This window comes from Notolepis coatsorum, assembly GCF_963971535.1.
Source record: "Notolepis coatsorum genome assembly, chromosome: 12".
Classification (NCBI taxonomy): Eukaryota; Metazoa; Chordata; class Actinopteri; order Aulopiformes; family Paralepididae; genus Notolepis; species Notolepis coatsorum.
Window position 1 is genome coordinate 4950148 of NC_140176.1, and position 24064 is coordinate 4974211.

General features: G+C 48.0%; 1 protein-coding gene across 1 annotated transcript in view; it reads left to right on the forward strand.

Annotated features, from left to right (window-relative positions):
• dnah5l (dynein, axonemal, heavy chain 5 like) overlaps nt 1-24064 on the forward strand; it is a gene marked incomplete at both ends in the record, with an annotated part of 223598 nt that overhangs the window by 30412 nt on the left and 169122 nt on the right. Inside the window, 8 exon segments of the mRNA XM_084326732.1 lie at nt 434-457; nt 459-530; nt 3752-3925; nt 5782-5871; nt 8484-8639; nt 9028-9167; nt 12266-12417; nt 14408-14615. Of these exon segments, the coding sequence (XP_084182858.1) occupies nt 434-457; nt 459-530; nt 3752-3925; nt 5782-5871; nt 8484-8639; nt 9028-9167; nt 12266-12417; nt 14408-14615 (1016 nt within the window).

Sequence of the window (24064 nt, forward strand, 5' to 3'; positions counted from 1 at the left end):
ATCTATCATTAACGGTTTTTAACGCACACCTGCCGGGCCAATCAGAATCAAGTGTTCACCCAGGCCATGGTATAACACCGTTTAATACACACGTAGTTTGGCTTATTAATTAAACAAAATCTAAATAGTTGGAACTATTTTCAAGTCTTAACATTTCCTGGCTCTATAACTGAACCTGACACTGTCTTGTGCATTGCACTGTAGGGTACACAGACAGGACAGACTGACAACCAACATTGAGCTGAGCTGAACTGAGCTGAGCTGAGCTGAGCTGAGCTGAGCTGAGCTGAGCTGAACTGAGCTGAGCTGAGCTGAACTGAGAACTGAGCTGAGCTGAGCTGAACTGAGCTGAGCTGAGCTGAGCTGAACTGAGCTGAGCTGAGCTGAGCTGAGCTGAAGTGAACAGAGTTTAACTGAATTGTGATGTGTACAGGTGGAGGGCATTGAGAAGATCTATGCTGAGATATCAGACCATCGTCTCTACAACCAAGTCTAAGACCTACAACATCCTGGACCACCGTAGGGTAGAGGTAATTATCACCAGAGCCATAGATACACAGAGTTGGACCACCGTAGGGTAGAGGTCATTATCACCAGAGCCATAGATACACAGAGTTGGACCACCGCAGGGTAGAGGTCATTATCACCAGAGCCATAGATACACAGAGTTGGACCACAACAAGTTGGAGGTAATGGAGTACCTCAGACGAAGAACCATTTGACGTTTTCAGAGGAACAATGGTCCTCATTCTCGAACGGACACACACGTAAAACTTACGAATTCCTTCGTAACCCGATTTACGTACTTATTCTGCTTCGTATTGTAAATTCTTTGTAGGATTTACGTAGGATTTACGTACTCGAAAAGCAGTCGTAAATCGGACAGCCCGTGTTTTCAACAGATTTCTCTGGGACAAGTCATTGAGGATTGCCGATACTACAGACATCCATGGAATTAAATAATTATAATGATAATTAATATGACAATATTTGCATCATTAATAATTACATTTTGCATGTATAGTCCTGACGCATTACACGCACACACCGCAAGATAAATAAATAAGAACTAAACCGATCGCCGCGGATATAGCTATACTGTATAGTGGAATATACTGTATTAATATGCCATATACTGTCTTATTCTCTATGATATTATTTATTTTTGGTTTGATGTATTCCTACTATTAAATGAAATAACGGCTTAGTCAGGCAGGCCTCAGCACACAGCACACACACAAACACACACACACACACACACACACACACACACACACACACACACACACACACACACACACACGTATATGTGCAAAATGAATCGCTTGTCATCGCGCAGTCGTTCAGTATTGACATTACTAAATGAGATTTCATGCTAATATGTCATGTTCTACAGTAGGACTTACTACTATAATACCTAATAAAACAAGTCATTAGAATAATAGAAGCCTAATTTGCTGGAACGATTAATTTCGCACGTATGCAGTACAGTGCAGTGTGTGTGTGCTCGCACGCTGAGGCTGCCTCACTAAGCCGTTTCTCCATGCATGTATTTATTTCTGGAGCATTTATTTATCCACTCTGGTTAGATGGTGTATTGTACTTGTGCTGTATAATAACAATACATTTTGAATCTAATCTAAGTTTGAGATCAGTCTCAAATCGCTTCCGCGCTACCTGTAGAATGGATCAGCATGGTGGAAGGCAATGCCAAACCTCTGCTGTTTTGCACACGCCTCCTTCGCCTTATAAGGAGCTGCCGGGGCGTGTCTGTATGCAAATGCAATGAATGAGAACGGTCATTTCGGTTTAAGAATGAGTGTCGTATTTCATTCATGGGAACCCAGTTGCGAAGATTTTGACGAGTTACGGAGACCGTTTCACCCGTTCAGGAATCCGGAGGAGGATTTCCGTAAATCTGTTGGTACGCAATTTTTACCAAGATATTTACCAAGGGACTTACGAACACGTTCGAGAATGAGGAACAATGTTTTCAAACTTTACTATCTAAAGATGGTAAGTTAGAGTGTTGTGTTCATTCATAGTTAAAGACAGTAGAGGTTGAGTAGTTTATTATCTAAAGATGGTAAGTTAGTGTTGTGTTCATTCATAGTTAAAGACAGTAGAGGTTGAGTACTTTATTATCTAAAGATGGTAAGTTAGAGTGTTGTGTTCATTCATAGTTAAAGACAGTAGAGGTTGAGTACTTTATTATCTAAAGATGGTAAGTTAGAGTGTTGTGTTCATTCATAGTTAAAGACAGTAGAGGTTGAGTACTTTATTATCTAAAGATGGTAAGTTAGAGTGTTGTGTTCATTCATAGGTAAAGACAGTAGATGTTGAGTACTTTATTATCTAAAGATGGTAAGTTAGAGTGTTGTGTTCATTCATACTGTAAAGACAGTAGATGTTGAGTACTTTATTATCTAAAGATGGTAAGTTAGAGTGTTGTGTTCATTCATCCTGTAAAGACAGTAGATGTTGAGTACTTTATTATCTAAAGATGGTAAGTTAGAGTGTTGTGTTCATTCATAGTTGACAGTAGAGTTAAGTAGTCTATTGGTGATGTATCATGTTCACAATTAAATTTGACACATGGGTTGCCCAACATTTTTTATATACTTATATGGTTCTTCAGTGCAAGGGTTCAATTATCTATCTCCCCCTACAGTATCTCTCTCTCTCTCTCTCTCTCTCTCTCTCTCTCTCTCTCTCTCTCTCTCTCTCTCTCTCTCTCTCTCTCTCTCTCAGTTTGATGGCGACTATCTAGAGTTCAGGTCCCAGGTGCAGGATGTGTTCCAGTCCCTTCAGGCTCTACTAGACTCCTGGTTCCAACGGTCTCTCGACGTGAGTTTTTTTTACGGAATGACCCTTTATTGTCACACTGGACTCTGATCCTGTGTCAGTGGAGTCACTTCACTTTAACTCAGTCAGTTCTTACGGTACATTCAGATCAATGTGCAACAGAACTCTGTGGTTCAGATACACCAGAAGAGGAACAGTTAAAGGAACACGCCAACATTTTGCGAAATTAGCTTACCGTCTTCTCCAGAGAGAGACAAGAAGATAGTTTCCTCTCTGTGCGTTCAGTAGAAAGCTAGCTGGCTGCATGTTAGCCTAGCTTAGCACAATGAATGGAACACCTGTCCAACTAGCCTTCGGGAGAGGTGTTAGGCTAACCGGCACTGTCCGCCTTCATTCATTGTGCTAAGCTAGGCTAACGCGCATCCAGATAGCGTTCTACTGATATCTATCTTCTTGTCTCTCTCTCTGGAAAATACGGTAAGCTAATGTCCCCAAATGTTGGCGTGTTCCTTTAACTTGCGACGCTGGCGTGAAGACATGTTATAGTGTATTGGTCTCAACAGTAGCATCAACTAAAGCTGTGTGATAATAAATACGAGGCGCCTTTCAGAATGGTGCCCATTTCTCCATGTTGGAAGAAACTGTTATGTGCAAAACAACAGTTGCTATGTGTTGATATAAAACATATCAACAAAAATGTAATCATTTGGTGTCTTATCACTGTCACTGTGGAACAGTAATGCCGTCCTTTTCCAGTGTTTTACCCACTCTACCACTGCACAGAAATGATCTTTTCTTTCAAACTTCTCGAAAAAGTGGTTACCAATGGTCACTTACAGGCCATGTTGGCAGACAGATAACTACACACACATTCAGTGATTGTTGTGTACAGTTGTTATTAAAATCTTTAATCTGTTTGGACCCCTCCCCTCCCCTCCCCTTCTAGACGCAGCACATGCTGGAGCTGTTGGGCCGGTTTGAGGAGGGGGTGGGGGGCCGGCTGGACCTGAGACCCAAATACATGGCCGTCCTCCATCGCTACACCAGAGATCTGGAGATGGTCAAGAGAACCTACCAGAGACAGAGAGAGAACCCTCCTATAGCTAGAGACAAACCGCCAGTCAGTATCTGTCTGTCTGTCTGTCTGTCTGTCTGTCTGTCTGTCTGTCTGTCTGTCTGTCTGTCTGTCTGTCTGTCTGTCTGTCTGTCTGCCTCTCTGCCTCTCTGCTTCTCTGTCTGTCTGTCTGTCTGTCTGTCTGTCTGTCTGTCTGTCTGTCTGTCTGTCTGTCTGTCTGTCTGTCTGTCTGTCTGTCTGTCTGTCTGTCTGTCTGTCTGTCTGTCTGTCTCTCTGTCTCTCTGTCTGTCTGTCTGTCTGTCTGTCTGTCTGTCTGTCTGTCTGTCTGTCTGTCTGTCTGTCTGTCTGTCTGTCTGTCTGCATGTCTGTCTGTCTGTCTGTCTGTCTGTCTGTCTGTCTGTCTGTCTGTCTGAGCCAATCAGACTCTCATTGATTCATGAAAGTTAATTTCACAGATCTGTTATTGTCTTGACAGTTAGAATACCCACCATTACGGGCGGCTACGTGGCGTAGTGGGCAAGGCGCTCGCCACGAATGCAGAGACGCTGGGCTCGCCTGTTCGAGCCCAGCGCTCCACATTGCTTTCAGTTTAGCTGGTCGTTCATACTAATACACATTGGCCGTATTAGGGGGAGGGAAACTGATGGGTGGGGATCGGGCGTTGTGGACAGCGACTCCTACAGGTCGGTTGGTGCGCCTGCGCAGTGGAATCAGGAAGTGTCGGGGGCAGCGTGAGCCTCCCACGCGTTACTCCTCGCCACTGAGAGATCGAGCTGCGCAGGTGAAAAGATGCGACTGCTGTTACCTCAAGTACCGGAGGGGACTTGTGCTATGTATGACTTAGTCCACATTGCAGCCGGCTTGTGGGAGGCAAGAAACAGCGTTCGTGACAGGGGAGGGTTGAATTGGATGATACGAAATTGGGATGGGAGAAAATATAGAAAATGGGAGAAAAAGTGGATCAAAAAAAGAATACCCACCATTACCAAAGCGCTGTACGTCTCATGATGTTGAATGACTGTATTAAAGACTAGAGTGGCTAACAGGGAGGGGATGAGTGAGTTAGTCATGGCTAGTCCTACGACGTGCGACGTGAGGTTAGGGTTAGCAGTGTCTAAGCAGGTAGAGCGGTCGTCTGGTAATCTGAAGGTTAGGGTTAGCAGTGTCTCGGGAGGTAGAGCGGTCGTCTGGTAATCTGAAGGTTAGGGTTAGACAGTGTCTCAGGAGGTAGAGCGGTCGTCTGGTAATCTGAAGGTTAGGGTTAGACAGTGTCTCAGGAGGTAGAGCGGTCGTCTGGTAATCTGAAGGTTAGGGTTAGACAGTGTCTCAGGAGGTAGAGTCTGGTAATCAGAAGGTTAGGGTTAGACAGTGTCTCAGGAGGTAGAGCGGTCGTCTGGTAATCTGAAGGTTAGGGTTAGACAGTGTCTCAGGAGGTAGAGCGGTCGTCTGGTAATCTGAAGGTTAGGGTTAGCAGTGTCTCGGGAGGTAGAGCGGTCGTCTGGTAATCTGAAGGTTAGGGTTAGCAGTGTCTCAGGAGGTAGAGCGGTCGTCTGGTAATCTGAAGGTTAGGGTTAGCAGTGTCTCGGGAGGTAGAGCAGTCGTCTGGTCATCAGAAGGTTAGGGTTAGACTCCCATTCATTGTCAATGGAGCAGCTCCAGACTTTATACCTGATGACATCACAAGTTTGCATCTTACTTCACTGGTTTCTGGCTTTTTATGAGAGAAGAGCTCATGTTCACAAATTGATTGGAATTTCCTAGACCATGGAAATAATAACATATTGGAATTCTTGATGATTCTGGGTGGTGTTTAGCCCCTTGAGCGCCTTGAGTGGTCAAAAGACTAGAAATAAGTCCATCTATTGACCATAAAAAAACGTTAATATCTGCGTGTTTTCCAGGTCTCTGGGAGGATCATGTGGTCTCGTCAGCTGTACAGGAAGATAGAGGCGCCCATGGATGTCCTCAAGAACAAGATGGACGTCCTCAAGGTACACACTGCCACCCTAGGGGGTCTTGGGGCAACAAAAAACTGCTTTGTAATACTAATTTCTAGTCTCTTTTGGTACAGGATATCTGACACAATTGGGGACCCTGCACTTAAAAGGTGCTATAGAGATAACAACCATTCTTGGGAGGGAAAAGCAATACGTTTATTCCGCAGCTTTCTAAAAGCTCTGTGGATGTATTATTATTATAATTTTTTTTAGTGATTGCTCTACATAAAGACAAATATTATCTATAGCATTAGCACCTTTAAACACTATGCCGGGGCCAATCTTAATTAGAATCATGCTAGCATGGGCACATATTCCAATACAAATTTGTGAAAATATGCAATTAATATACAAAATAATAATAATAATAATAATAATAATAATAATAATAATAATAATAATAATAATAATAATAATAATAATAATAATAATAATAATAATAATAATAATAATAATAATAATAATAATAATAATAATAATAATAATAATAATAATAATAATAATAATAATAATAATAATAATAATAATAATAATAATAATAATAATAATAATAATAATAACAATAACAATAACAACAATAATAATAATAACAATAATAATAATAATAATAATAATAATAATAATAATAATAATAATAATAATAATAATAATAATAATAATAATAATAATAATAATAATAATAACAATAACAATAATAACAATAATAATAATAATAATAATAATAATAATAATAATAATAATAATAATAATAATAATAATAATAATAATAATAATAATAATAATAATAATAATAATAATAATAATAATAATAATAATAATAATAATAATAATAATGGCTTGAATTTATATAGCACCCAATGCACAGGAATCCTGGGGCTCTTATGGCCTTTGGTGGTCTGGGACCCCTGACGCGCTGCGGGACGTGTCCCTGGTATCCTGGTCTCTCAACCTGTCTGCTTTTTTCTTTCTTTCTGTTTCTTTCGCTGTCATCTTCACAAGTGTCTTTCTTCCTGTTCATCTGTCTGTCTGCCAATCCCTCTCCACTTTTCTGTCTTTTGTGGTGTGATCTAAAGTATCGCAGGACTTGCCGTGTGCATGGGGGCAGACAGGAAGACACCACGAGCACAATGCTAACAGAGAGTCACGGTCAGCGCTATGAGCCATTGTCTTATTATTTAACTGTTTAAATAAAGCCAGATTGGAGAAGATTTTTATTATTTTTTTTTTTTGACGATTTTTCTTTTTTTTACTACCGGTAGAGAGAGAGAGAGAGAGAGGAAGAACGGGAGACAGAGCGGGGGGGGGAAGACATTCGGCAAGGGGCGGCGGGTCCGGGAATCGAACCCGGGTCGGCCGCTTTGCGACGCAGCGTGTTACATGGTTCGCCACTTGGGCACCCCCCCCCCCCCCCCAGATTGGGCCCCCCCCCCCCCAGATTGGAGAAGATTAACCGGCGTTAGAGAAGCAAGGTCAGCAGCTAAAGGCTAACGCTAGCTAGCGGACGCACAAAGCATCCAGCCTGGGGCAGGTCGAGCTACAGTACCACCCAATACAGAACCACCCAATACAGAACCACTCAATACAGTACCACCCAATACAGAACCACTCAATACAGTACCACCCAATACAGAACCACTCAATACAGTACCACCCAATACAGAACCACCCAATACAGAACCACTCAATACAGCATCACTCAATACAGAACCACTCAATACAGAACCACTCAATACAGAACCACCCAATACAGAACCACTCAATACAGAACCACTCAATACAGCACCACTCAATACAGAACCACTCAATACAGAACCACTCAATACAGCACCACTCAATACAGAACCACTCAATACAGACCCAGAACCACTCAATACAGAACCACCCAATACAGTACCATTGTGTACCGTGGCATTACCAGCGCCTCTCACCGGGGTAGTAGGTGTGGCCAGGGAAGCACTGCATTGTGGGGACACAAGAGCGCCACAGAGGACATGGTGAAACATCTGAACACGGCACACTATCTAACCCTAACGCGGCCAGTTTCGACTATAAAAAAGAAGAAAAAAAAAGTATAAATATATGTATATATTATTTTTTTTCATCATTCCATTTGGGCTGTGGGGGGTGTTTAATGTCTGAAGGAGTCGACTGAAGGCTTCTTGTCATCTGCGAAAGCATGCAATTGGTCCACTGATGGATACATCTTGATATTTGTCTAGTCTAGTGTGTTCATTAGACGGGTGAAATCCTCTTTCAGTGCCTCTGTGCCTGTTTTCATAGGCAGTTAGCCTCTCTGGTATGCATGCCATTAGCGTTAGCCACGCCTCTAGGCCTCTTTGCTTTTGGAAAGAATGATATATATATATATATATAAATTTTTTCTTGCATTCGACTAAGAGGTTGGCTACGGCTCCTTTCGATCGATTAGTCGACTACTATTCGACTAATCGGGGTCAGCCCAAGTCTGTTTATTCATTTCCATCTGTCTTTCTGCCAATCTCTCTCCACCTGTCTGTGTGTGTGTGTCTGTCTCATTCTCTGTCTCATTCTCTGTCTCTTTCTCTCTCCACCTGTCTGTCTGTGTGCCTGTGTGTCTGTCTTGTCAGAGCCCAGAGATGTCGAAGGTGATCACAAGCTACAACAAGATGGCGACTGTGTTGCTGGAGTATGAACTGCTGTACCACAGAGCCTGGAGCCACGCTGTAGACACCTCACAACACAGCCTCAACGCCTCCCTGCTGGTCAGGCACCATGACACTAAGGTAGAGAGAGAGAGAGAGAGAGAGAGAGAGAGAGAGAGAGAGAGAGAGAGAGAGAGAGAGAGAGAGAGAGAGAGAGAGAGACACCTCACAACACAGCCTCAACGCCTCCCTGCTGGTCAGGCACCATGACACTAAGGTAGAGAGAGAGAGAGAGAGAGAGAGAGAGAGAGAGAGAGAGAGAGAGAGAGAGAGAGAGAGAGAGAGAGAGAGAGAGAGAGAGAGAGAGAGAGAGAGAGAGAGAAGCACCAACAGACCTATTCAGGCCTTCATCAGAGTGAATAGGCCAAAACATGTTGGTGCTTTTAATGTTCATAGTGAAAATACACAACGTTTATATATATATTACTTATTAGAACGATAACAAGTGCCTTCACTGTGTCCTGACCAGGAGGTGTTGGTGAATCTGGACCCTCTGGTTCTGGAGGTGCTCCAGGAAGCCCGGTGTATGACCAAACTGGGCGTGGCCATACCAAAGTCCATCCTCACTATGACCTCCAGAGAGACACAGCTCAGGACCCTCAACGGCCGGTGAGGACGTCCGCTGGGTCTCTGTCTCGTCTGGTCTCTGTCTCTGTCTCTGTCTGGTCTCTGTCTCGTCTCTGTCTGGTCTGGTCTCTGTCTCGTCTCTGTCTCGTCTGGTCTCTGTCTCGTCTGGTCTCTGTCTCTGTCTGGTCTCTGTCTGGTCTCTGTCTCTGTCTGGTCTCTGTCTCGTCTGGTCTCTGTCTCGTCTGGTCTCTGTCTCTGTCTGGTCTCTGTCTGGTCTCTGTCTCGTCTCTGTCTCTGTCTCTGTCTCATCTGGTCTCTGGTCTCTGTCTCGTCTGGTCTCTGTCTTGTCTCTGTCTGGTCTCTGTCTCATCTGGTCTCTGTCTCGTCTCTGTCTGGTCTCTGTCTCATCTGGTCTCTGTCTCGTCTCTGTCTCATCTGATCTCTGTCTGGTCTCTGTCTCATCTGGTCTCTGTCTCATCTGGTCTCTGTCTCGTCTGGTCTCTGTCTCGTCTGGTCTCTGTCTGGTCTCTGTCTCGTCTGGTCTCTGTCTCGTCTGGTCTCTGTCTGGTCTCTGTCTGGTCTCTGTCTCGTCTGGTCTCTGTCTGGTCTCTGTCTCGTCTGGTCTCTGTCTCTGTCTGGTCTCTGTCTCGTCTGGTCTCTGTCTGGTCTCTGTCTCGTCTGGTCTCTGTCTCTGTCTCGTCTGGTCTCTGTCTCTGTCTCGTCTGGTCTCTGTCTCGTCTCTGTCTGGTCTCTGTCTCGTCTGGTCTCTGTCTGGTCTCTGTCTCTGTCTGGTCTGGTCTCTGTCTGGTCTCTGTCTCTGTCTGGTCTCTGTCTCTGTCTGGTCTCTGTCTCATCTGGTCTCTGTCTCGTCTGGTCTCTGTCTGGTCTCTGTCTGGTCTGGTCTCTGTCTCTGTCTGGTCTCTGTCTCGTCTGGTCTCTGTGTCGTCTGGTCTCTGTCTCATCTGGTCTCTGTCTCGTCTGGTCTCTGTCTCGTCTGGTCTCTGTCTGGTCTCTGTCTGGTCTGGTCTCTGTCTCGTCTGGTCTCTGTCTGGTCTCTGTCTCTGTCTCGTCTCTGTCTGGTCTCTGTCTCTGTCTGGTCTCTGTCTCGTCTGGTCTCTGTCTCTGTCTCGTCTCTGTCTGGTCTCTGTCTCTGTCTGGTCTCTGTGTCGTCTGGTCTCTGTCTCATCTGGTCTCTGTCTCGTCTGGTCTCTGTGTCGTCTGGTCTCTGTCTCATCTGGTCTCTGTCTCTGTCTGGTCTCTGTCTGGTCTCTGTCTGGTCTCTGTCTCTGTCTGGTCTCTGTCTGGTCTCTGTCTCGTCTGGTCTCTGTCTCGTCTCTGTCTCGTCTGGTCTCTGTCTCTGTCTGGTCTCTGTCTGGTCTCTGTCTCGTCTGGTCTCTGTCTGGTCTGGTCTCTGTCTGGTCTCTGTCTCTGTCTCGTCTGGTCTCTGTCTCTGTCTCTGTCTCGTCTGGTCTCTGTCTCGTCTGGTCTCTGTCTCGTCTGGTCTCTGTCTCGTCTGGTCTCTGTCTCGTCTGGTCTCTGTCTCTGTCTGGTCTCTGTCTGGTCTCTGTCTCGTCTGGTCTCTGTCTGGTCTGGTCTCTGTCTGGTCTCTGTCTCTGTCTCGTCTGGTCTCTGTCTCTGTCTCTGTCTCTGTCTGGTCTCTGTCTGGTCTCTGTCTCTGTCTCGTCTGGTCTCTGTCTCGTCTGGTCTCTGTCTCGTCTGGTCTCTGTCTCTGTCTCGTCTGGTCTCTGTCTCGTCTGGTCTCTGTCTCTGTCTGGTCTCTGTCTCGTCTGGTCTCTGTCTCGTCTGGTCTCTGTCTCGTCTGGTCTCTGTCTGGTCTCTGTCTCGTCTGGTCTCTGTCTCGTCTGGTCTCTGTCTCGTCTGGTCTGGTCTCTGTCTCTGTCTCTGTCTCGTCTCTGTCTCTGTCTGGTCTCTGTCTGGTCTCTGTCTCGTCTGGTCTCTGTCTCGTCTGGTCTCTGTCTCTGTCTGGTCTCTGTCTGGTCTCTGTCTCTGTCTCGTCTCTGTCTCGTCTGGTCTCTGTCTCGTCTGGTCTCTGTCTCGTCTGGTCTCTGTCTCTGTCTGGTCTCTGTCTGGTCTCTGTCTCTGTCTCGTCTCTGTCTCGTCTGGTCTCTGTCTCGTCTGGTCTCTGTCTGGTCTCTGTCTCGTCTGGTCTCTGTCTCGTCTGGTCTCTGTCTGGTCTCTGTCTCGTCTGGTCTCTGTCTGGTCTCTGTCTGGTCTCTGTCTCGTCTGGTCTCTGTCTCTGTCTGGTCTCTGTCTGGTCTCTGTCTCTGTCTCGTCTGGTCTCTGTCTCGTCTGGTCTCTGTCTCGTCTGGTCTCTGTCTCTGTCTGGTCTCTGTCTCTGTCTCGTCTGGTCTCTGTCTCGTCTGGTCTCTGTCTCGTCTGGTCTCTGTCTCGTCTGGTCTCTGTCTCGTCTGGTCTCTGTCTCGTCTGGTCTCTGTCTCGTCTGGTCTCTGTCTCGTCTGGTCTCTGTCTGGTCTCTGTCTCGTCTGGTCTCTGTCTCGTCTGGTCTCTGTCTGGTCTCTGTCTCTGTCTCGTCTGGTCTCTGTCTCGTCTGGTCTCTGTCTCGTCTGGTCTCTGTCTGGTCTCTGTCTGGTCTCTGTCTCTGTCTCGTCTGGTCTCTGTCTCGTCTGGTCTCTGTCTCTGTCTCGTCTGGTCTCTGTCTCATCTGGTCTCTGTCTCTGTCTGGTCTCTGTCTCGTCTCTGTCTCTGTCTCGTCTGGTCTCTGTCTCGTCTGGTCTCTGTCTCGTCTGGTCTCTGTCTGGTCTCTGTCTCTGTCTCGTCTGGTCTCTGTCTGGTCTCTGTCTCTGTCTCGTCTGGTCTCTGTCTCGTCTGGTCTCTGTCTCGTCTGGTCTCTGTCTCTGTCTCGTCTGGTCTCTGTCTGGTCTCTGTCTCTGTCTCGTCTGGTCTCTGTCTCGTCTGGTCTCTGTCTCGTCTGGTCTCTGTCTCGTCTGGTCTCTGTCTCTGTCTCCTCTGGTCTCTGTCTCCTCTGGTCTCTGTCTCGTCTGGTCTCTGTCTCCTCTGGTCTCTGTCGTTTTACCTCAGCTTCAGTTTATTTTACAGACATTACTCCAGAACTCTGGGCCTCCACACTTGACTGTCCTTGACTCTACTTGCCTCCACAGCCTCACAGAGCTCCTCCAGGACTACCGCTCAGTGCTGGCCAGGGTCCCCGCTCTGCTGCTGCCTCTACTGCAGCCGTTCATCGGCCGGGTGGAGACGGCTCTCTCCCCTGGACTCAGCAGCCTCTCCTGGAGCACCCTGAACTCCAGCCCCTGTAAGAGAGGGAGGCGGGGGGGACGGACAGACAGACAGACAGACAGACAGACAGACAGACAGACAGACAGACAGACAGACAGACAGACAGACAGACAGACAGACAGACAGACAGACAGACAGACAGACAGACAGACAGACAGACAGGCAGGCAGGCAGGCAGGCAGGCAGGCAGGCAGGCAGGCAGGCAGGCAGGCAGATAGACAGACAGACAGACAGACAGACAGACAGACAGACAGACAGACAGACAGACAGACAGACAGGCAGGCAGGCAGACAGACAGACAGACAGACAGACAGACAGACAGACAGACAGACAGACAGACAGACAGACAGACAGACAGACAGACAGACAGACAGACAGACAGACAGACAGACAGACAGACAGACAGACAGACAGACAGACAGACAGACAGACAGACAGACAGACAGACAGACAGACAGACAGACAGACAGACAGATTCAGATTCAGATTCCTTTATTAAGCCATTTGTGTAAAAACACATTGGTAATTGTTGCGGCATTACAGTGTATGCATTTTTTCATAATTTCTTTCACAGTAACAACAACACAGACACAGGACAAAAACAATGCAGTGGAGGATTAATAATTTAAATTTAAATAATTTAAATATATATATATATATATATATATATATACATATATATATATATATATATATATATATATATATATATATATAAAGTGTAAAGTGCAGAGTTCCAGTAAAGACCAGCGCAGTGCAGTGTCATTGTGCCAGTGTCACTTGGGGGCAGACACTGACAGACAGACAGACAGACCAATAGATAGATAGATCTGTCTCAGTCATAGTAACCTCGTTCCCAGTTTTATCTCCTCCGTGAGGCACTACGGCCGAAAGTGTGCCCGGAAGCTGCCTCCGAACGGACCAATCACGACACGGTGTTCATGAAAATACATTCCCCCCCAGAAACAACCTCGTTAATATCGCTACCTCGTCCAGCCTCACGATACTACATGTACAACAAAAGGCTGGGGAGATTTAGGAGACTGTCCCTTTAGACACACTCGTTGAAAGTGAACGTTACTTGAATAATTATTTCATTTTCATTTATTAATCCTGTAAGATTCAGACATGACAAGCTATAGAACGTCCCCGGTCAATGTAGCAAATTCTTCAGGCAAAGCCGTTGCAGTGGCTTCAACGAGGAAATATTGTGCACTTCACAGGTTTCTATAATTGTTTTGTTGAAAATGTCCGCTGATAACTCCATTTTCTTGTTTTTCGAGATTTACGAGCGTCTGCTTCATTCTTTGTTTCATGTAGGACTATAAACAGATCTGGGCTGACCGGAACCGGAAAGCCTGTAGCCTGTACTTCCTGTACGCGTGAATACTTTCCCCAAGGCAGTTGTCCTTCCGCGTTCGGTTTACGCGACCTGATTGGCCACTGACACTTCTCTCAGCGCCCAATCGCGTTGCGCCTAGCTTTCAGTTCCACAGCCCAAGTCCTCGCCCATTTCCTCGTATTGTTTAACGCGCTATTCATATCAATCGACATCACATCAATATATAAATAACGTATTGTTTTCATCTCTCACATCAATAGTCCTCGCCCATTTCCTCGTATTGTTTTCATCTCTCTATACATCACATCAATATATAAATAACGTATTGTTTTCATCTCTCTATATTAACGTTAGGCTGTAAAAATCTGTTCTATAGGCTATATTTAGTCTAGTTGAGTGATAGTTAGTTTTAGTATATTGAGCGAGTGTATTGAGCGAGTAGTTAGGCGATAGTAGGGCTAACGCGATTGGGCGCTGAGAGAAGCGTCAGTGGCCAATCAGGTCGCGTAAACTGAACGCGGAAGGACAACTGCCTTGGGGAAAGTATTCACGCTTCCTTTACTTCCGTTTGCACACTTTAGGAGGCATAGCTTTACCAGCCTACAGTCATAGAGAACGTCTCCTGTCTGTCTCAGTCATAGAGAACGTCTCCCGTCTGTCTCAGTCATACAGAACGTCTACTCTGCGCTGAGAGAGCTGGAACAGGTCGCCACGGTTGCCACGGATACGTTGGAGTGTCGCGTCGAGCGGGTCCTTCAGGCCATGGCCTCGACGGCCCTGCTGGAGCTGCCCGCGGACGTGCCCGCGTCGCCCGGACTCTTCCTGCGGCGGGCGGAGGGCTCCGTGAAGACAGCCGCTCTCGCACTCAGCACGTCAGTGAACACAACGACCCAGCATCCACAAACAATCACAACAATACGAGAAAAAACTGAATATGCTTTTGTTGTTGTTCAGATATTACAATTCCAACTATTATTTAATACAGGGGTTCTCAAACCTTTGACTCATACCGTGACCCCATTTTATTTAGGATTTAGGACCCCCCCCACACTTAATGTATCGCGTAATTTCAACATGGAATTAAGGAATATCAAAATAAAAGCACACGTTGTTGAACTTGATCATGCACATGTATTAGGAAATGTAATTACAGCACTATAATATCAATACACATTTATAAAACGAGGCATATTTAGCCAAAATATGTTGCCCGAATAAAATAAAATCAGTTGGATCAGTCAGAGCTCTCTGCTGGGGGATCAGTTGGATCAGTCAGAGCTCTCTGCTGGGGGATCAGTTGGATCAGTCAGAGCTCTCTGCTGGATCAGTTGGATCAGTCAGAGCTCTCTACTGGGGGATCAGTTGGATCAGTCAGAGCTCTCTGCTGGGGGATCAGTTGGATCAGTCAGAGCTCTCTGCTGGGGGATCAGTTGGATCAGTCAGAGCTCTCTGCTGGATCAGTTGGATCAGTCAGAGCTCTCTACTGGGGGATCAGTTGGATCAGTCAGAGCTCTCTGCTGGATCAGTTGGATCAGTCAGAGCTCTCTGCTGGATCAGTTGGATCAGTCAGAGCTCTCTACTGGGGGATCAGTTGGATCAGTCAGAGCTCTCTGCTGGATCAGCTGGATCAGTCAGAGCTCTCTGCTGGATCAGTTGGATCAGTCAGAGCTCTCTACTGGGGGATCAGTTGGATCAGTCAGAGCTCTCTGCTGGGGGATCAGTTGGATCAGTCAGAGCTCTCTGCTGGGGGATCAGTTGGATCAGTCAGAGCTCTCTACTGGGGGATCAGTTGGATCAGTCAGAGCTCTCTGCTGGGGGATCAGTTGGATCAGTCAGAGCTCTCTGCTGGGGGATCAGTTGGATCAGTCAGAGCTCTCTGCTGGGGGATCAGTTGGATCAGTCAGAGCTCTCTGCTGGATCAGTTGGATCAGTCAGAGCTCTCTGCTGGGGGATCAGTTGGATCAGTCAGAGCTCTCTGCTGGATCAGTTGGATCAGTCAGAGCTCTCTGCTGGATCAGTTGGATCAGTCAGAGCTCTCTGCTGGGATCAGTTGGATCAGTCAGAGCTCTCTGCTGGATCAGTTGGATCAGTCAGAGCTCTCTGCTGGAGAGGTAGCATAAACACTTCACTTGTGCTTCACTGGTAGCATAAACACTAGGGATGTCCAATATTATCGGCCGATATCGGCAGTAAAATGTGATATCGGAAAATATCGGTATCGGTTTAAAAAAAAAACAATAACAATATTTGTTATATATATATATCCAGTGAAATTATTAGTTACCTGAAATTATTCAGTTTTTTTTGGGGGGGGAAACCCTGCATATATCGGTATCGGTTGATATCGGTTGATATCGGTATCGGAAATTAAGAGTTGGACAATATCGGAATATCGGTATCTGTTGTGAAGGATCAGATTAAACCGAATATATATATTTATTTATGGATATATATTTAATAGTATTTGTATATCGTTTGATATCCCTTGTATATTCCTTGTACATATACACTGAATATCCCTTTATTCTACTACAGCCCATAATAGTTCATTCTCTTATTGGACAAAAGGACCAGGCGCCAGGGACAAGCCCCTGGCGTTCAAGTTCAAAGGTACCGACGAGACATGCCTTTACTAGCCTCAGCTCCGCACAGGAATACGGCTGCCGAAAGCAGAGCGGCACTACTTGTCCACTGTGCATATAAATATGGTGCAAGAAATGTAGAATTCCTCTTAGTCCTTTACCCTTCTACCCAACTAAGTAACAAGACGTGAAGCCTCACCCCACGATACCGCGTGCGGTGTAGTACGGCCTGTTTGGCCTTAGAATAGCAGTGAGACCTCGTGCGAATTAATAGCTGAATTGCCAGAGTTTGGCACCGTATTTCTATTAAGTAATAATAGTCTATTATGTATGGTGCATCGTTCGGTTAGAGTTCTAAAGTGAGCAGCACCCCCATCGTTTCCTCGCGTTATCTAGAGTCTTAACCAGGCTGGGCAGACCACGCGTGGTGCTTTCATCCGAGGAGTTCTGGGCGAGGACGAGTGGACCTGCACATTGGATTACCTACCCCGACGACTGCTGAGCCCTATACGGCATGGAATATCTATTTGCTTTGGTGCTTTGATTTGTGGAGCGGATAATCGCCAACACCGGTGAGTGTTGGATTTACCCCGAGAGGAGCCAAGGTGAGACGGCGCTCAGACCAGACTGAGGTCGCCTCGCTTCTTCTTCGTTGTGGACCGACAGCGACAGCTACAGCTATCGTCTACAAGAGAGCCCAAGTGTATTCATCTGTGGATCAAGGTTCCACGGGCACTGTTTTCTGTACCTGAATTCTCCCTGGAAATCGTTGACCAGACGAGATACAGCCGACGGCTCTCCTACCCCCCCTACTGGCTTACAACCGGCGGGACCCCTTCAGTATATTATCCAGCTATAATCATTAAGTGACCATAGATATAATCCCCTAAGAGCCAGGTTGTATACTTGCTTCCTGTGTAACCAGAGATTGGACATTCAGTGTTGATTTGCATACGAGTACTCATTTGCCTTACAAGAGCATTCAATTCAAATCATAAATGTAATAAGTAATTATTATATGTACCCTTTGCTATATATTAAATATTTGACTATTACCTTTGTGTGGACCTGATTTCATATGTGGGAAAGTGTTCATCATACTTAGATATCGTGTACTGTATGGCCAGTAATTAAAGTACATAAAGCGGTAGTGGTTTAATGATACCATACTTATCAATACAGTCAGGGAATTGTACCCCTCAGTTACAATTGGTCCTTCGAGCCGGAGGGTAATCAGTGTAATATTAATATAGTGGTATTAATATTGAAATGGCCTATGATGAACACTCCATGAAACGGTCCTCCTAAAGTAGAACGCCCGCAACGTAGACGACAGCCACCTCAGTACTTAGAGGATTACGCTGTCAGTAAACTACCTAGCCTTCTACAAACAGTAAACGCAGTAAAAGTAGAACGTAAAATTATGTCCAACAACCCTATCAACCAGGATACCCCGACCACAGAGGCCCTAGTGGGTTCTAATGTAACTGACCAAGCTCACGGTGGGGACCAGGAGGGAACTGACACGACTTTAACCCCCGCCAATACCGAAGAAGTAGTCCCCCCAGAGCTCCGGGAGGAAGACAACCCTCCAGAGGTGGAACTCTGCACGGAACAAGATGAGGAGAGCGCCGAGGAGATAGAGCTCCAGGACTCCCCAACGAGTACAGCCAGGAGCGGCTCACCTCTACAAGCGTCTTCCCCCAGCGAGGCGGAGAGGATGCTGTCACAGGCGTTCCTCGTCAGCCTGACAGCCTCTACCGAACGCGATCGACTCCAGGGTGAACGCGATCGACTTCAGGGTGAACGCGATCGACTCCAAACACAGCAACGGAGCGAAGAAGAGCACATACGCCTGGAGATGAGACGCCTTCAGACGGAAGAGAATATGGCAAGAGACCGGTCCGACACCCAGCGTGCCGCTGACGGTGCCCAAAGAGAAGCAGAGCGCGACATCGCTCTCATCCAGCGCGAAGCCGAGCGCGACAGACTACAGGGCGAGCGCGACAGACTACAAGCCGAGCGCGACAGACTACAAGCGCAGCTAATGGAGCAGCTGATCACCAGGGCAACACCCCCTCCCTCCACAAGGGGTTCCAGAGCCTCGTCAAGACACACGTCAAGGGCACCCTCCCCTAACCGATTAGGCGACCTTGAACTCGACCACCAGAGAGAGTCTACACCCCCCTCCGAACTCCTTCCCCGACCGGTCCAAGTGAGACCCAGCTACAAGGAAGGAACGGCGGACACGGCGGAGAGGCTAAATAAACGACTACAGGATCTAGATGACCTGGCAGAAGAAGAAGAGGGAGAAGAGGAGAGTCAAGCCCGACAGCAGCACATTACTCCACAGGACCAGGAGGTCCAGTACAGCCCAGGCTATACCCCCGCGGCTCTGCGCTACAGACCCCCGACTCGACTCACGGGTGAGCATGACGCACGACCAGTCCCGAGGAATAGCACCTGGACCAGCGGGCCATGGTACCCTGCCAGTACCAGCCCACCGAGAGGCGTAAGAAGAGACTCGCCCAGGAGGCCTCTCTTCCAACGCTCACCGATGTGCCAGCCATCCATGGCGTCATACATTGGCACACCGACGTTTCCAGACTTCACCCATGAGAATCGAGCACAGTACACGGAGCTCCGGATGTGCTTAGAGACAATGATGGTGGATGTCGCTGATGAACGCCACAAGTATGCAATATTATTGAAGCACCTAAAAGTGCCCCGAGCGCACAACATAGCGCTGGCCTATGCCACCTCTACGACCCCATACACCGCGGCTCTAGCAGCGCTGGACCAGAGATATGGACGTATATGGGATTACGTAATACAGGAGATAAGGCATATTGATCGCCTACCCCCAGCAACAGACAATCGCTCACTAGACGACCTGTCTATAAAAGTACAATCCCTGGTAGGGATGCTGGGGGCGCAACGAGAAAAGGGTATGCACAAACTATACGCAAACTCGAACGTCGAGAGGATTTTAGAGAAGCTGCCGCCCGCCCGACAGGAGCGCTTCAGGCGGCAAAGAGACCACCGTGATCCTAACGGTCCCGAGCCATCCCTCCTAGATTTAGCCGACTTCCTGGCGAGAGAAGTCAGCAGCCTACGGCTGGATACGTTCGTGCGGAGCACGCCAAGCTCCAGAGAGGGACCTAGGAGAGTAAACGATGGCCGAAGATCGGTGACTGTCATGCACCAATCAGAATCAGTACCGAGCAGCAAGAACCACAGTACCCCCTCGACGAAAGAGAAGTGGAAGATGGTGTGCCCGTACTGCGAGAAGGAACACTGGTTGTCACAATGTGACCAGTTCAAGAAGATGACCGCTGAAGAAGTAAGTCACTGGATAAAGTCCAACAGGCGCTGTTACCGATGTGCGCGCAGTCACATGGCAGCCGAGTGCCGCCTAAAGAAGAAGTGTAGTCGGTGTGACGGAGCCCATCTGGATGTCCTACACGACAGTAACAAAAGAAAGCCTGCACCATCCAACAGCACAAAGGCAAGTGTTATGTACATTGACCCCGCTAGCAGCAGCGGCGCCCAGGTGCTCTTAAAGGTGGTCCGTGTAACCCTGAGTTACCAAGACAAGATCATGGACACTTACGCCGTCCTTGATGACGGGTCAGAGAAGACCCTTCTCCTCGCGTCCGCTGCGGCCCAGCTGGGGCTACGGGGGAGCGAGAACCAGATGACTATTCGGACAATAAGACGAGATCTAAAGACGATAAAGGGCGAGAATGTCTCCTTCACTATCGCAGCAAGCGGGCAGCCAGAGAGACGGTACAGGATTACTAATGCTTTCACCAGCCAAGAAATAGGACTATCGCAGTACACCTACCCCATCGCCAAGCTGATGGAGAAATATGTGCACCTGCGTCAACTTCCTATCCCGCTCATAGACGGCGCCACCCCGACCCTGCTGATAGGCTCCGACCATGCAGACCTCATAGTCCCGATAGACCGGGTCCATACAGGACCCAGAGGTTGTCCTGCAGCAGTCGAGACCCGCCTAGGATGGACGTTACAAGGCCCCCTCGCCAAGTCTCTTAACCGAACAGCAGCCACTGGCTGCCTCCACTCCAGAGCGACAGAAGGAGACACCACACTCCTGCAGCATGTAGAGAGGCTATGGACACTAGAGACAATGCCCTTTAAGAACGAAAAGAAAGACATTCGTTCTAAGGAAGATATCTACGCTATAGCCCTCCTCGAGCACGGGACAAAGAAAGTCAACGTCAGCGGAGTGATGAGATACGCAACTCCACTCCTGAGGCGAGAGGGAATGCCCACCTTTCGTGCTACAAAAGAGGCAACGGAGCGGTATCTATTGAACACAGAGCGGCGCCTAGCCAAAGACCCCGCTCAAGAAGCTGTGTACCGCGCTGAGATTAACAAATTAATCACAGCGGGACACATAAAGAAAATTGACATTAAAGAGGCCGATCAGACGACCGAATCATGGTACGTGCCGCACCACAAGGTCCACCACAACGGCAAGGATCGCATTGTGTTTAACTGCAGCTACCAGATCGGATCACAAAATCTGAATAAAGAACTCTTGGCCGGCCCAACACTCGGCCCCTCCCTACTAGGCGTGCTACTACGCTTCCGCCAGGACAAGGTGGCTATCAGCGGTGACATCAAAGGGATGTTCCTGCAGGTGAGGCTAGTGGAGGAGGACAACCCCCTGCTGCGGTTCCTATGGAGAGAGAGGATCGGAGATGAGCACCCAACCATCTATCAATGGGAAGTCCTCCCTTTCGGAACCACATGCAGCCCATGCTGTGCTACGTTTGCACTGCAAAAGCACGTCGCAGAGGACCCAGCAGCAGATGAAGAGGTCCAACAAAGTGTGACAAATAGTTTCTACGTGGACAACTGTTTACAAAGCGTCTCGACGCCAGAAGAAGCCGAGGCTCTCCTACTCAAGCTCCGCGCCTCCCTGATCAAAGGCGGCTTTGATCTCAGGCAGTGGGCCAGCAGCGACCCGCAAGTACTGCGCCGCCTCTCCCCCGAGGACAAGGCCGCGAGCAGCGATACTTGGATGGCGACCATCCCAGGAGAAGCCCAAGAAATGACACTAGGACTAGTCTGGCGCTTCAAAACAGACTCGCTCCATTATAGACACAAACCCCTGATCAAGGAGCAGGGAAGGTCGACGGCAATACCGACCACCAGACGGAGTGTATACAGAACACTCGCCAGACAATATGACCCGTTGGGATGTATTCTACCTTACACCACCCGGGCAAAGATGATTGTAAGAGCGCTATGGGACAAAGACCAGGGCTGGGACGATCCCATACCCGAACACCTTGCATCCACATGGAGAGAGTGGGAGACGGAACTCCGCTCACTCCCCGGTGTTAATATACGCCGCAGCTACTTCCCACCCACAGTGAGGCCAGAGACATGCAAGATCGACCTGCACGTATTCAGCGACGCCTCCGAAGTAGCCTACGGTTCGGTGGCTTACTTGCGTGCCCAAGAGGAGGGAGGAGAAATACATACTGCTTTCATCCTGGCTCGCTCAAGAATAGCCCCACGCAAACAACAATCTATCCCGCGCCTAGAGCTCTGCGCAGCCCTAGCAGGAGCGCAGCTCGCCACGTTAATCCAACGTGAACTCACCATTCCGGTGCAAAGAACAATCTTGTGGTCAGACTCCACGACCGTACTCACATGGATCCGGTCTGATTCGTGCAGATACAAGGTCTTTGTGGGAGTCAGAGTCACCGAGATTCAAGAGTTAACAGAAGTAACCAGCTGGCGGTATGTGGACACCAAACACAACCCAGCTGACGTCATCACCCGGGGAATGTCCCTGGATGACCTCACCCGTCACAACCTCTACAGTGACGGGCCAGAGTTCCTCAAGCTCCCCGAAGAAGAGTGGCCTACACCCACCCCACGGGAGGCGAGCAAAGAGGAGGCAGAGAACAAGAAACCTATGTTCTGTGGGTTGACACACACACTCGTCCCCACAGACCCGGTTCTAGACGATTGCCTCACCCTAGAGGGTGCGCAGCTAAAGACATTTCTGTGGCACCACCCAGAGGTTCAGCCCACAACTGACATTTCAGCAGCTGACTACGAAGAAGCAGAACTCCTTCTACTACAACAAGCCCAGAGAGACTCGTTCCCCGATGAGCTAGCTTTTCTACAGGGAGCAAAGCCCGTCCCATCAGACAGCAGACTGCTTCACCTGGCCCCCGAGAGCGACGCCCATAATCTCATCAGAGTGGGTGGTCGTCTGCGGAGAGCCCCAGACCTACCGGATGACGTTAAGTACCCGATAGTCTTGAACAGCCGACACAAGGTCACAGAGCTGATCATAAAGAAATACGACGAGGATGTGCACCACGCAGGGGCAGAGAGAGTCTTCGCGGAGATCAGACGTCGTTATTGGATACTGCAAGGGAGAGAAGCAGTGCGGCGCTTCCAGCGAACCTGTCTAGACTGCCGTAAGTGGCGCGCGCAGCCCAGTATACCCCGGATGGCTGACCTACCTCCCTGTCGCCTCCGACTCGGCGACAAGCCCTTCCACTCCACCGGTATGGACTGTTTTGGCCCGCTGTATATAAAGAGAGGAAGAGGAACCGAGAAGCGGTGGGGTATTGTATTCAAATGCATGACCACCAGAGCGATACATATCGAACTCCTTCCAACCATGAGCACAGACTCATTCCTTATGGCCTTCCGAAGATTCACATCACGGAAAGGAAAACCGTCTACATTGTTGTCTGATCACGGGACAAACTTCAAAGGCGGAGAAAGAGAGCTGAGAGAGAGCTTCCAAGCTATGGGCCCAGAACTTAAGACCCACCTCGCTCCATCCCAGATTGACTTCCAGTTTAATCCCCCGAACGCACCTCACTTCGGTGGAACCTGGGAACGAGAAGTACGTTCCATAAAGACAGCCCTGTACGCCGTGCTTGGGGCCCAGACTGTGGCGGAAGAAGTCCTAATGACAGTCCTCACGGAGATCGAGGGAGTATTGAACTCAAAGCCCCTCGGTTACGTCTCAAGTGATGTAGCAGATGTCGACCCAGTCACCCCCAACACCCTCTTGATGGGGCGGCTGGACCCCGCGCTACCACAGACAATGTACAGGCCTGAAGAAGCGAACGGCCAAAGAATGTGGAGGTACAGTCAAGTACTGGCTGATACGTTTTGGAACAGCTTCCTACTCCACTACCTACCGTCTCTACAGACCCGCCAGAAGTGGGTAAAAGAGAGAGACAATTTGACAGAAGGAACAGTCGTCATGATCATCGACCAGTCACTACCCAGAGCTATGTGGCCGGCTGGCCGCGTAAGCAAAGTGATCACCGGTGCCGATGGAAAGGTCCGAGCAGCTGAAGTGCTCGTCCAAGGACGGACTTACACCCGACCCGTAGCGAGGCTAATAGAACTGCCAAGGCTCCCTGATACTATTGATGACGACCATGACCCTATGACTTTGTGAGTTGACTGACCCTTACAGCGGACATTGAGTAGTGGACAGTGCGGTTAATCTGTCTCTGCTCAGCTAATTAGGTGGGACTAATTAGGGGGCGGCTGTTGTGAAGGATCAGATTAAACCGAATATATATATTTATTTATGGATATATATTTAATAGTATTTGTATATCGTTTGATATCCCTTGTATATTCCTTGTACATATACACTGAATATCCCTTTATTCTACTACAGCCCATAATAGTTCATTCTCTTATTGGACAAAAGG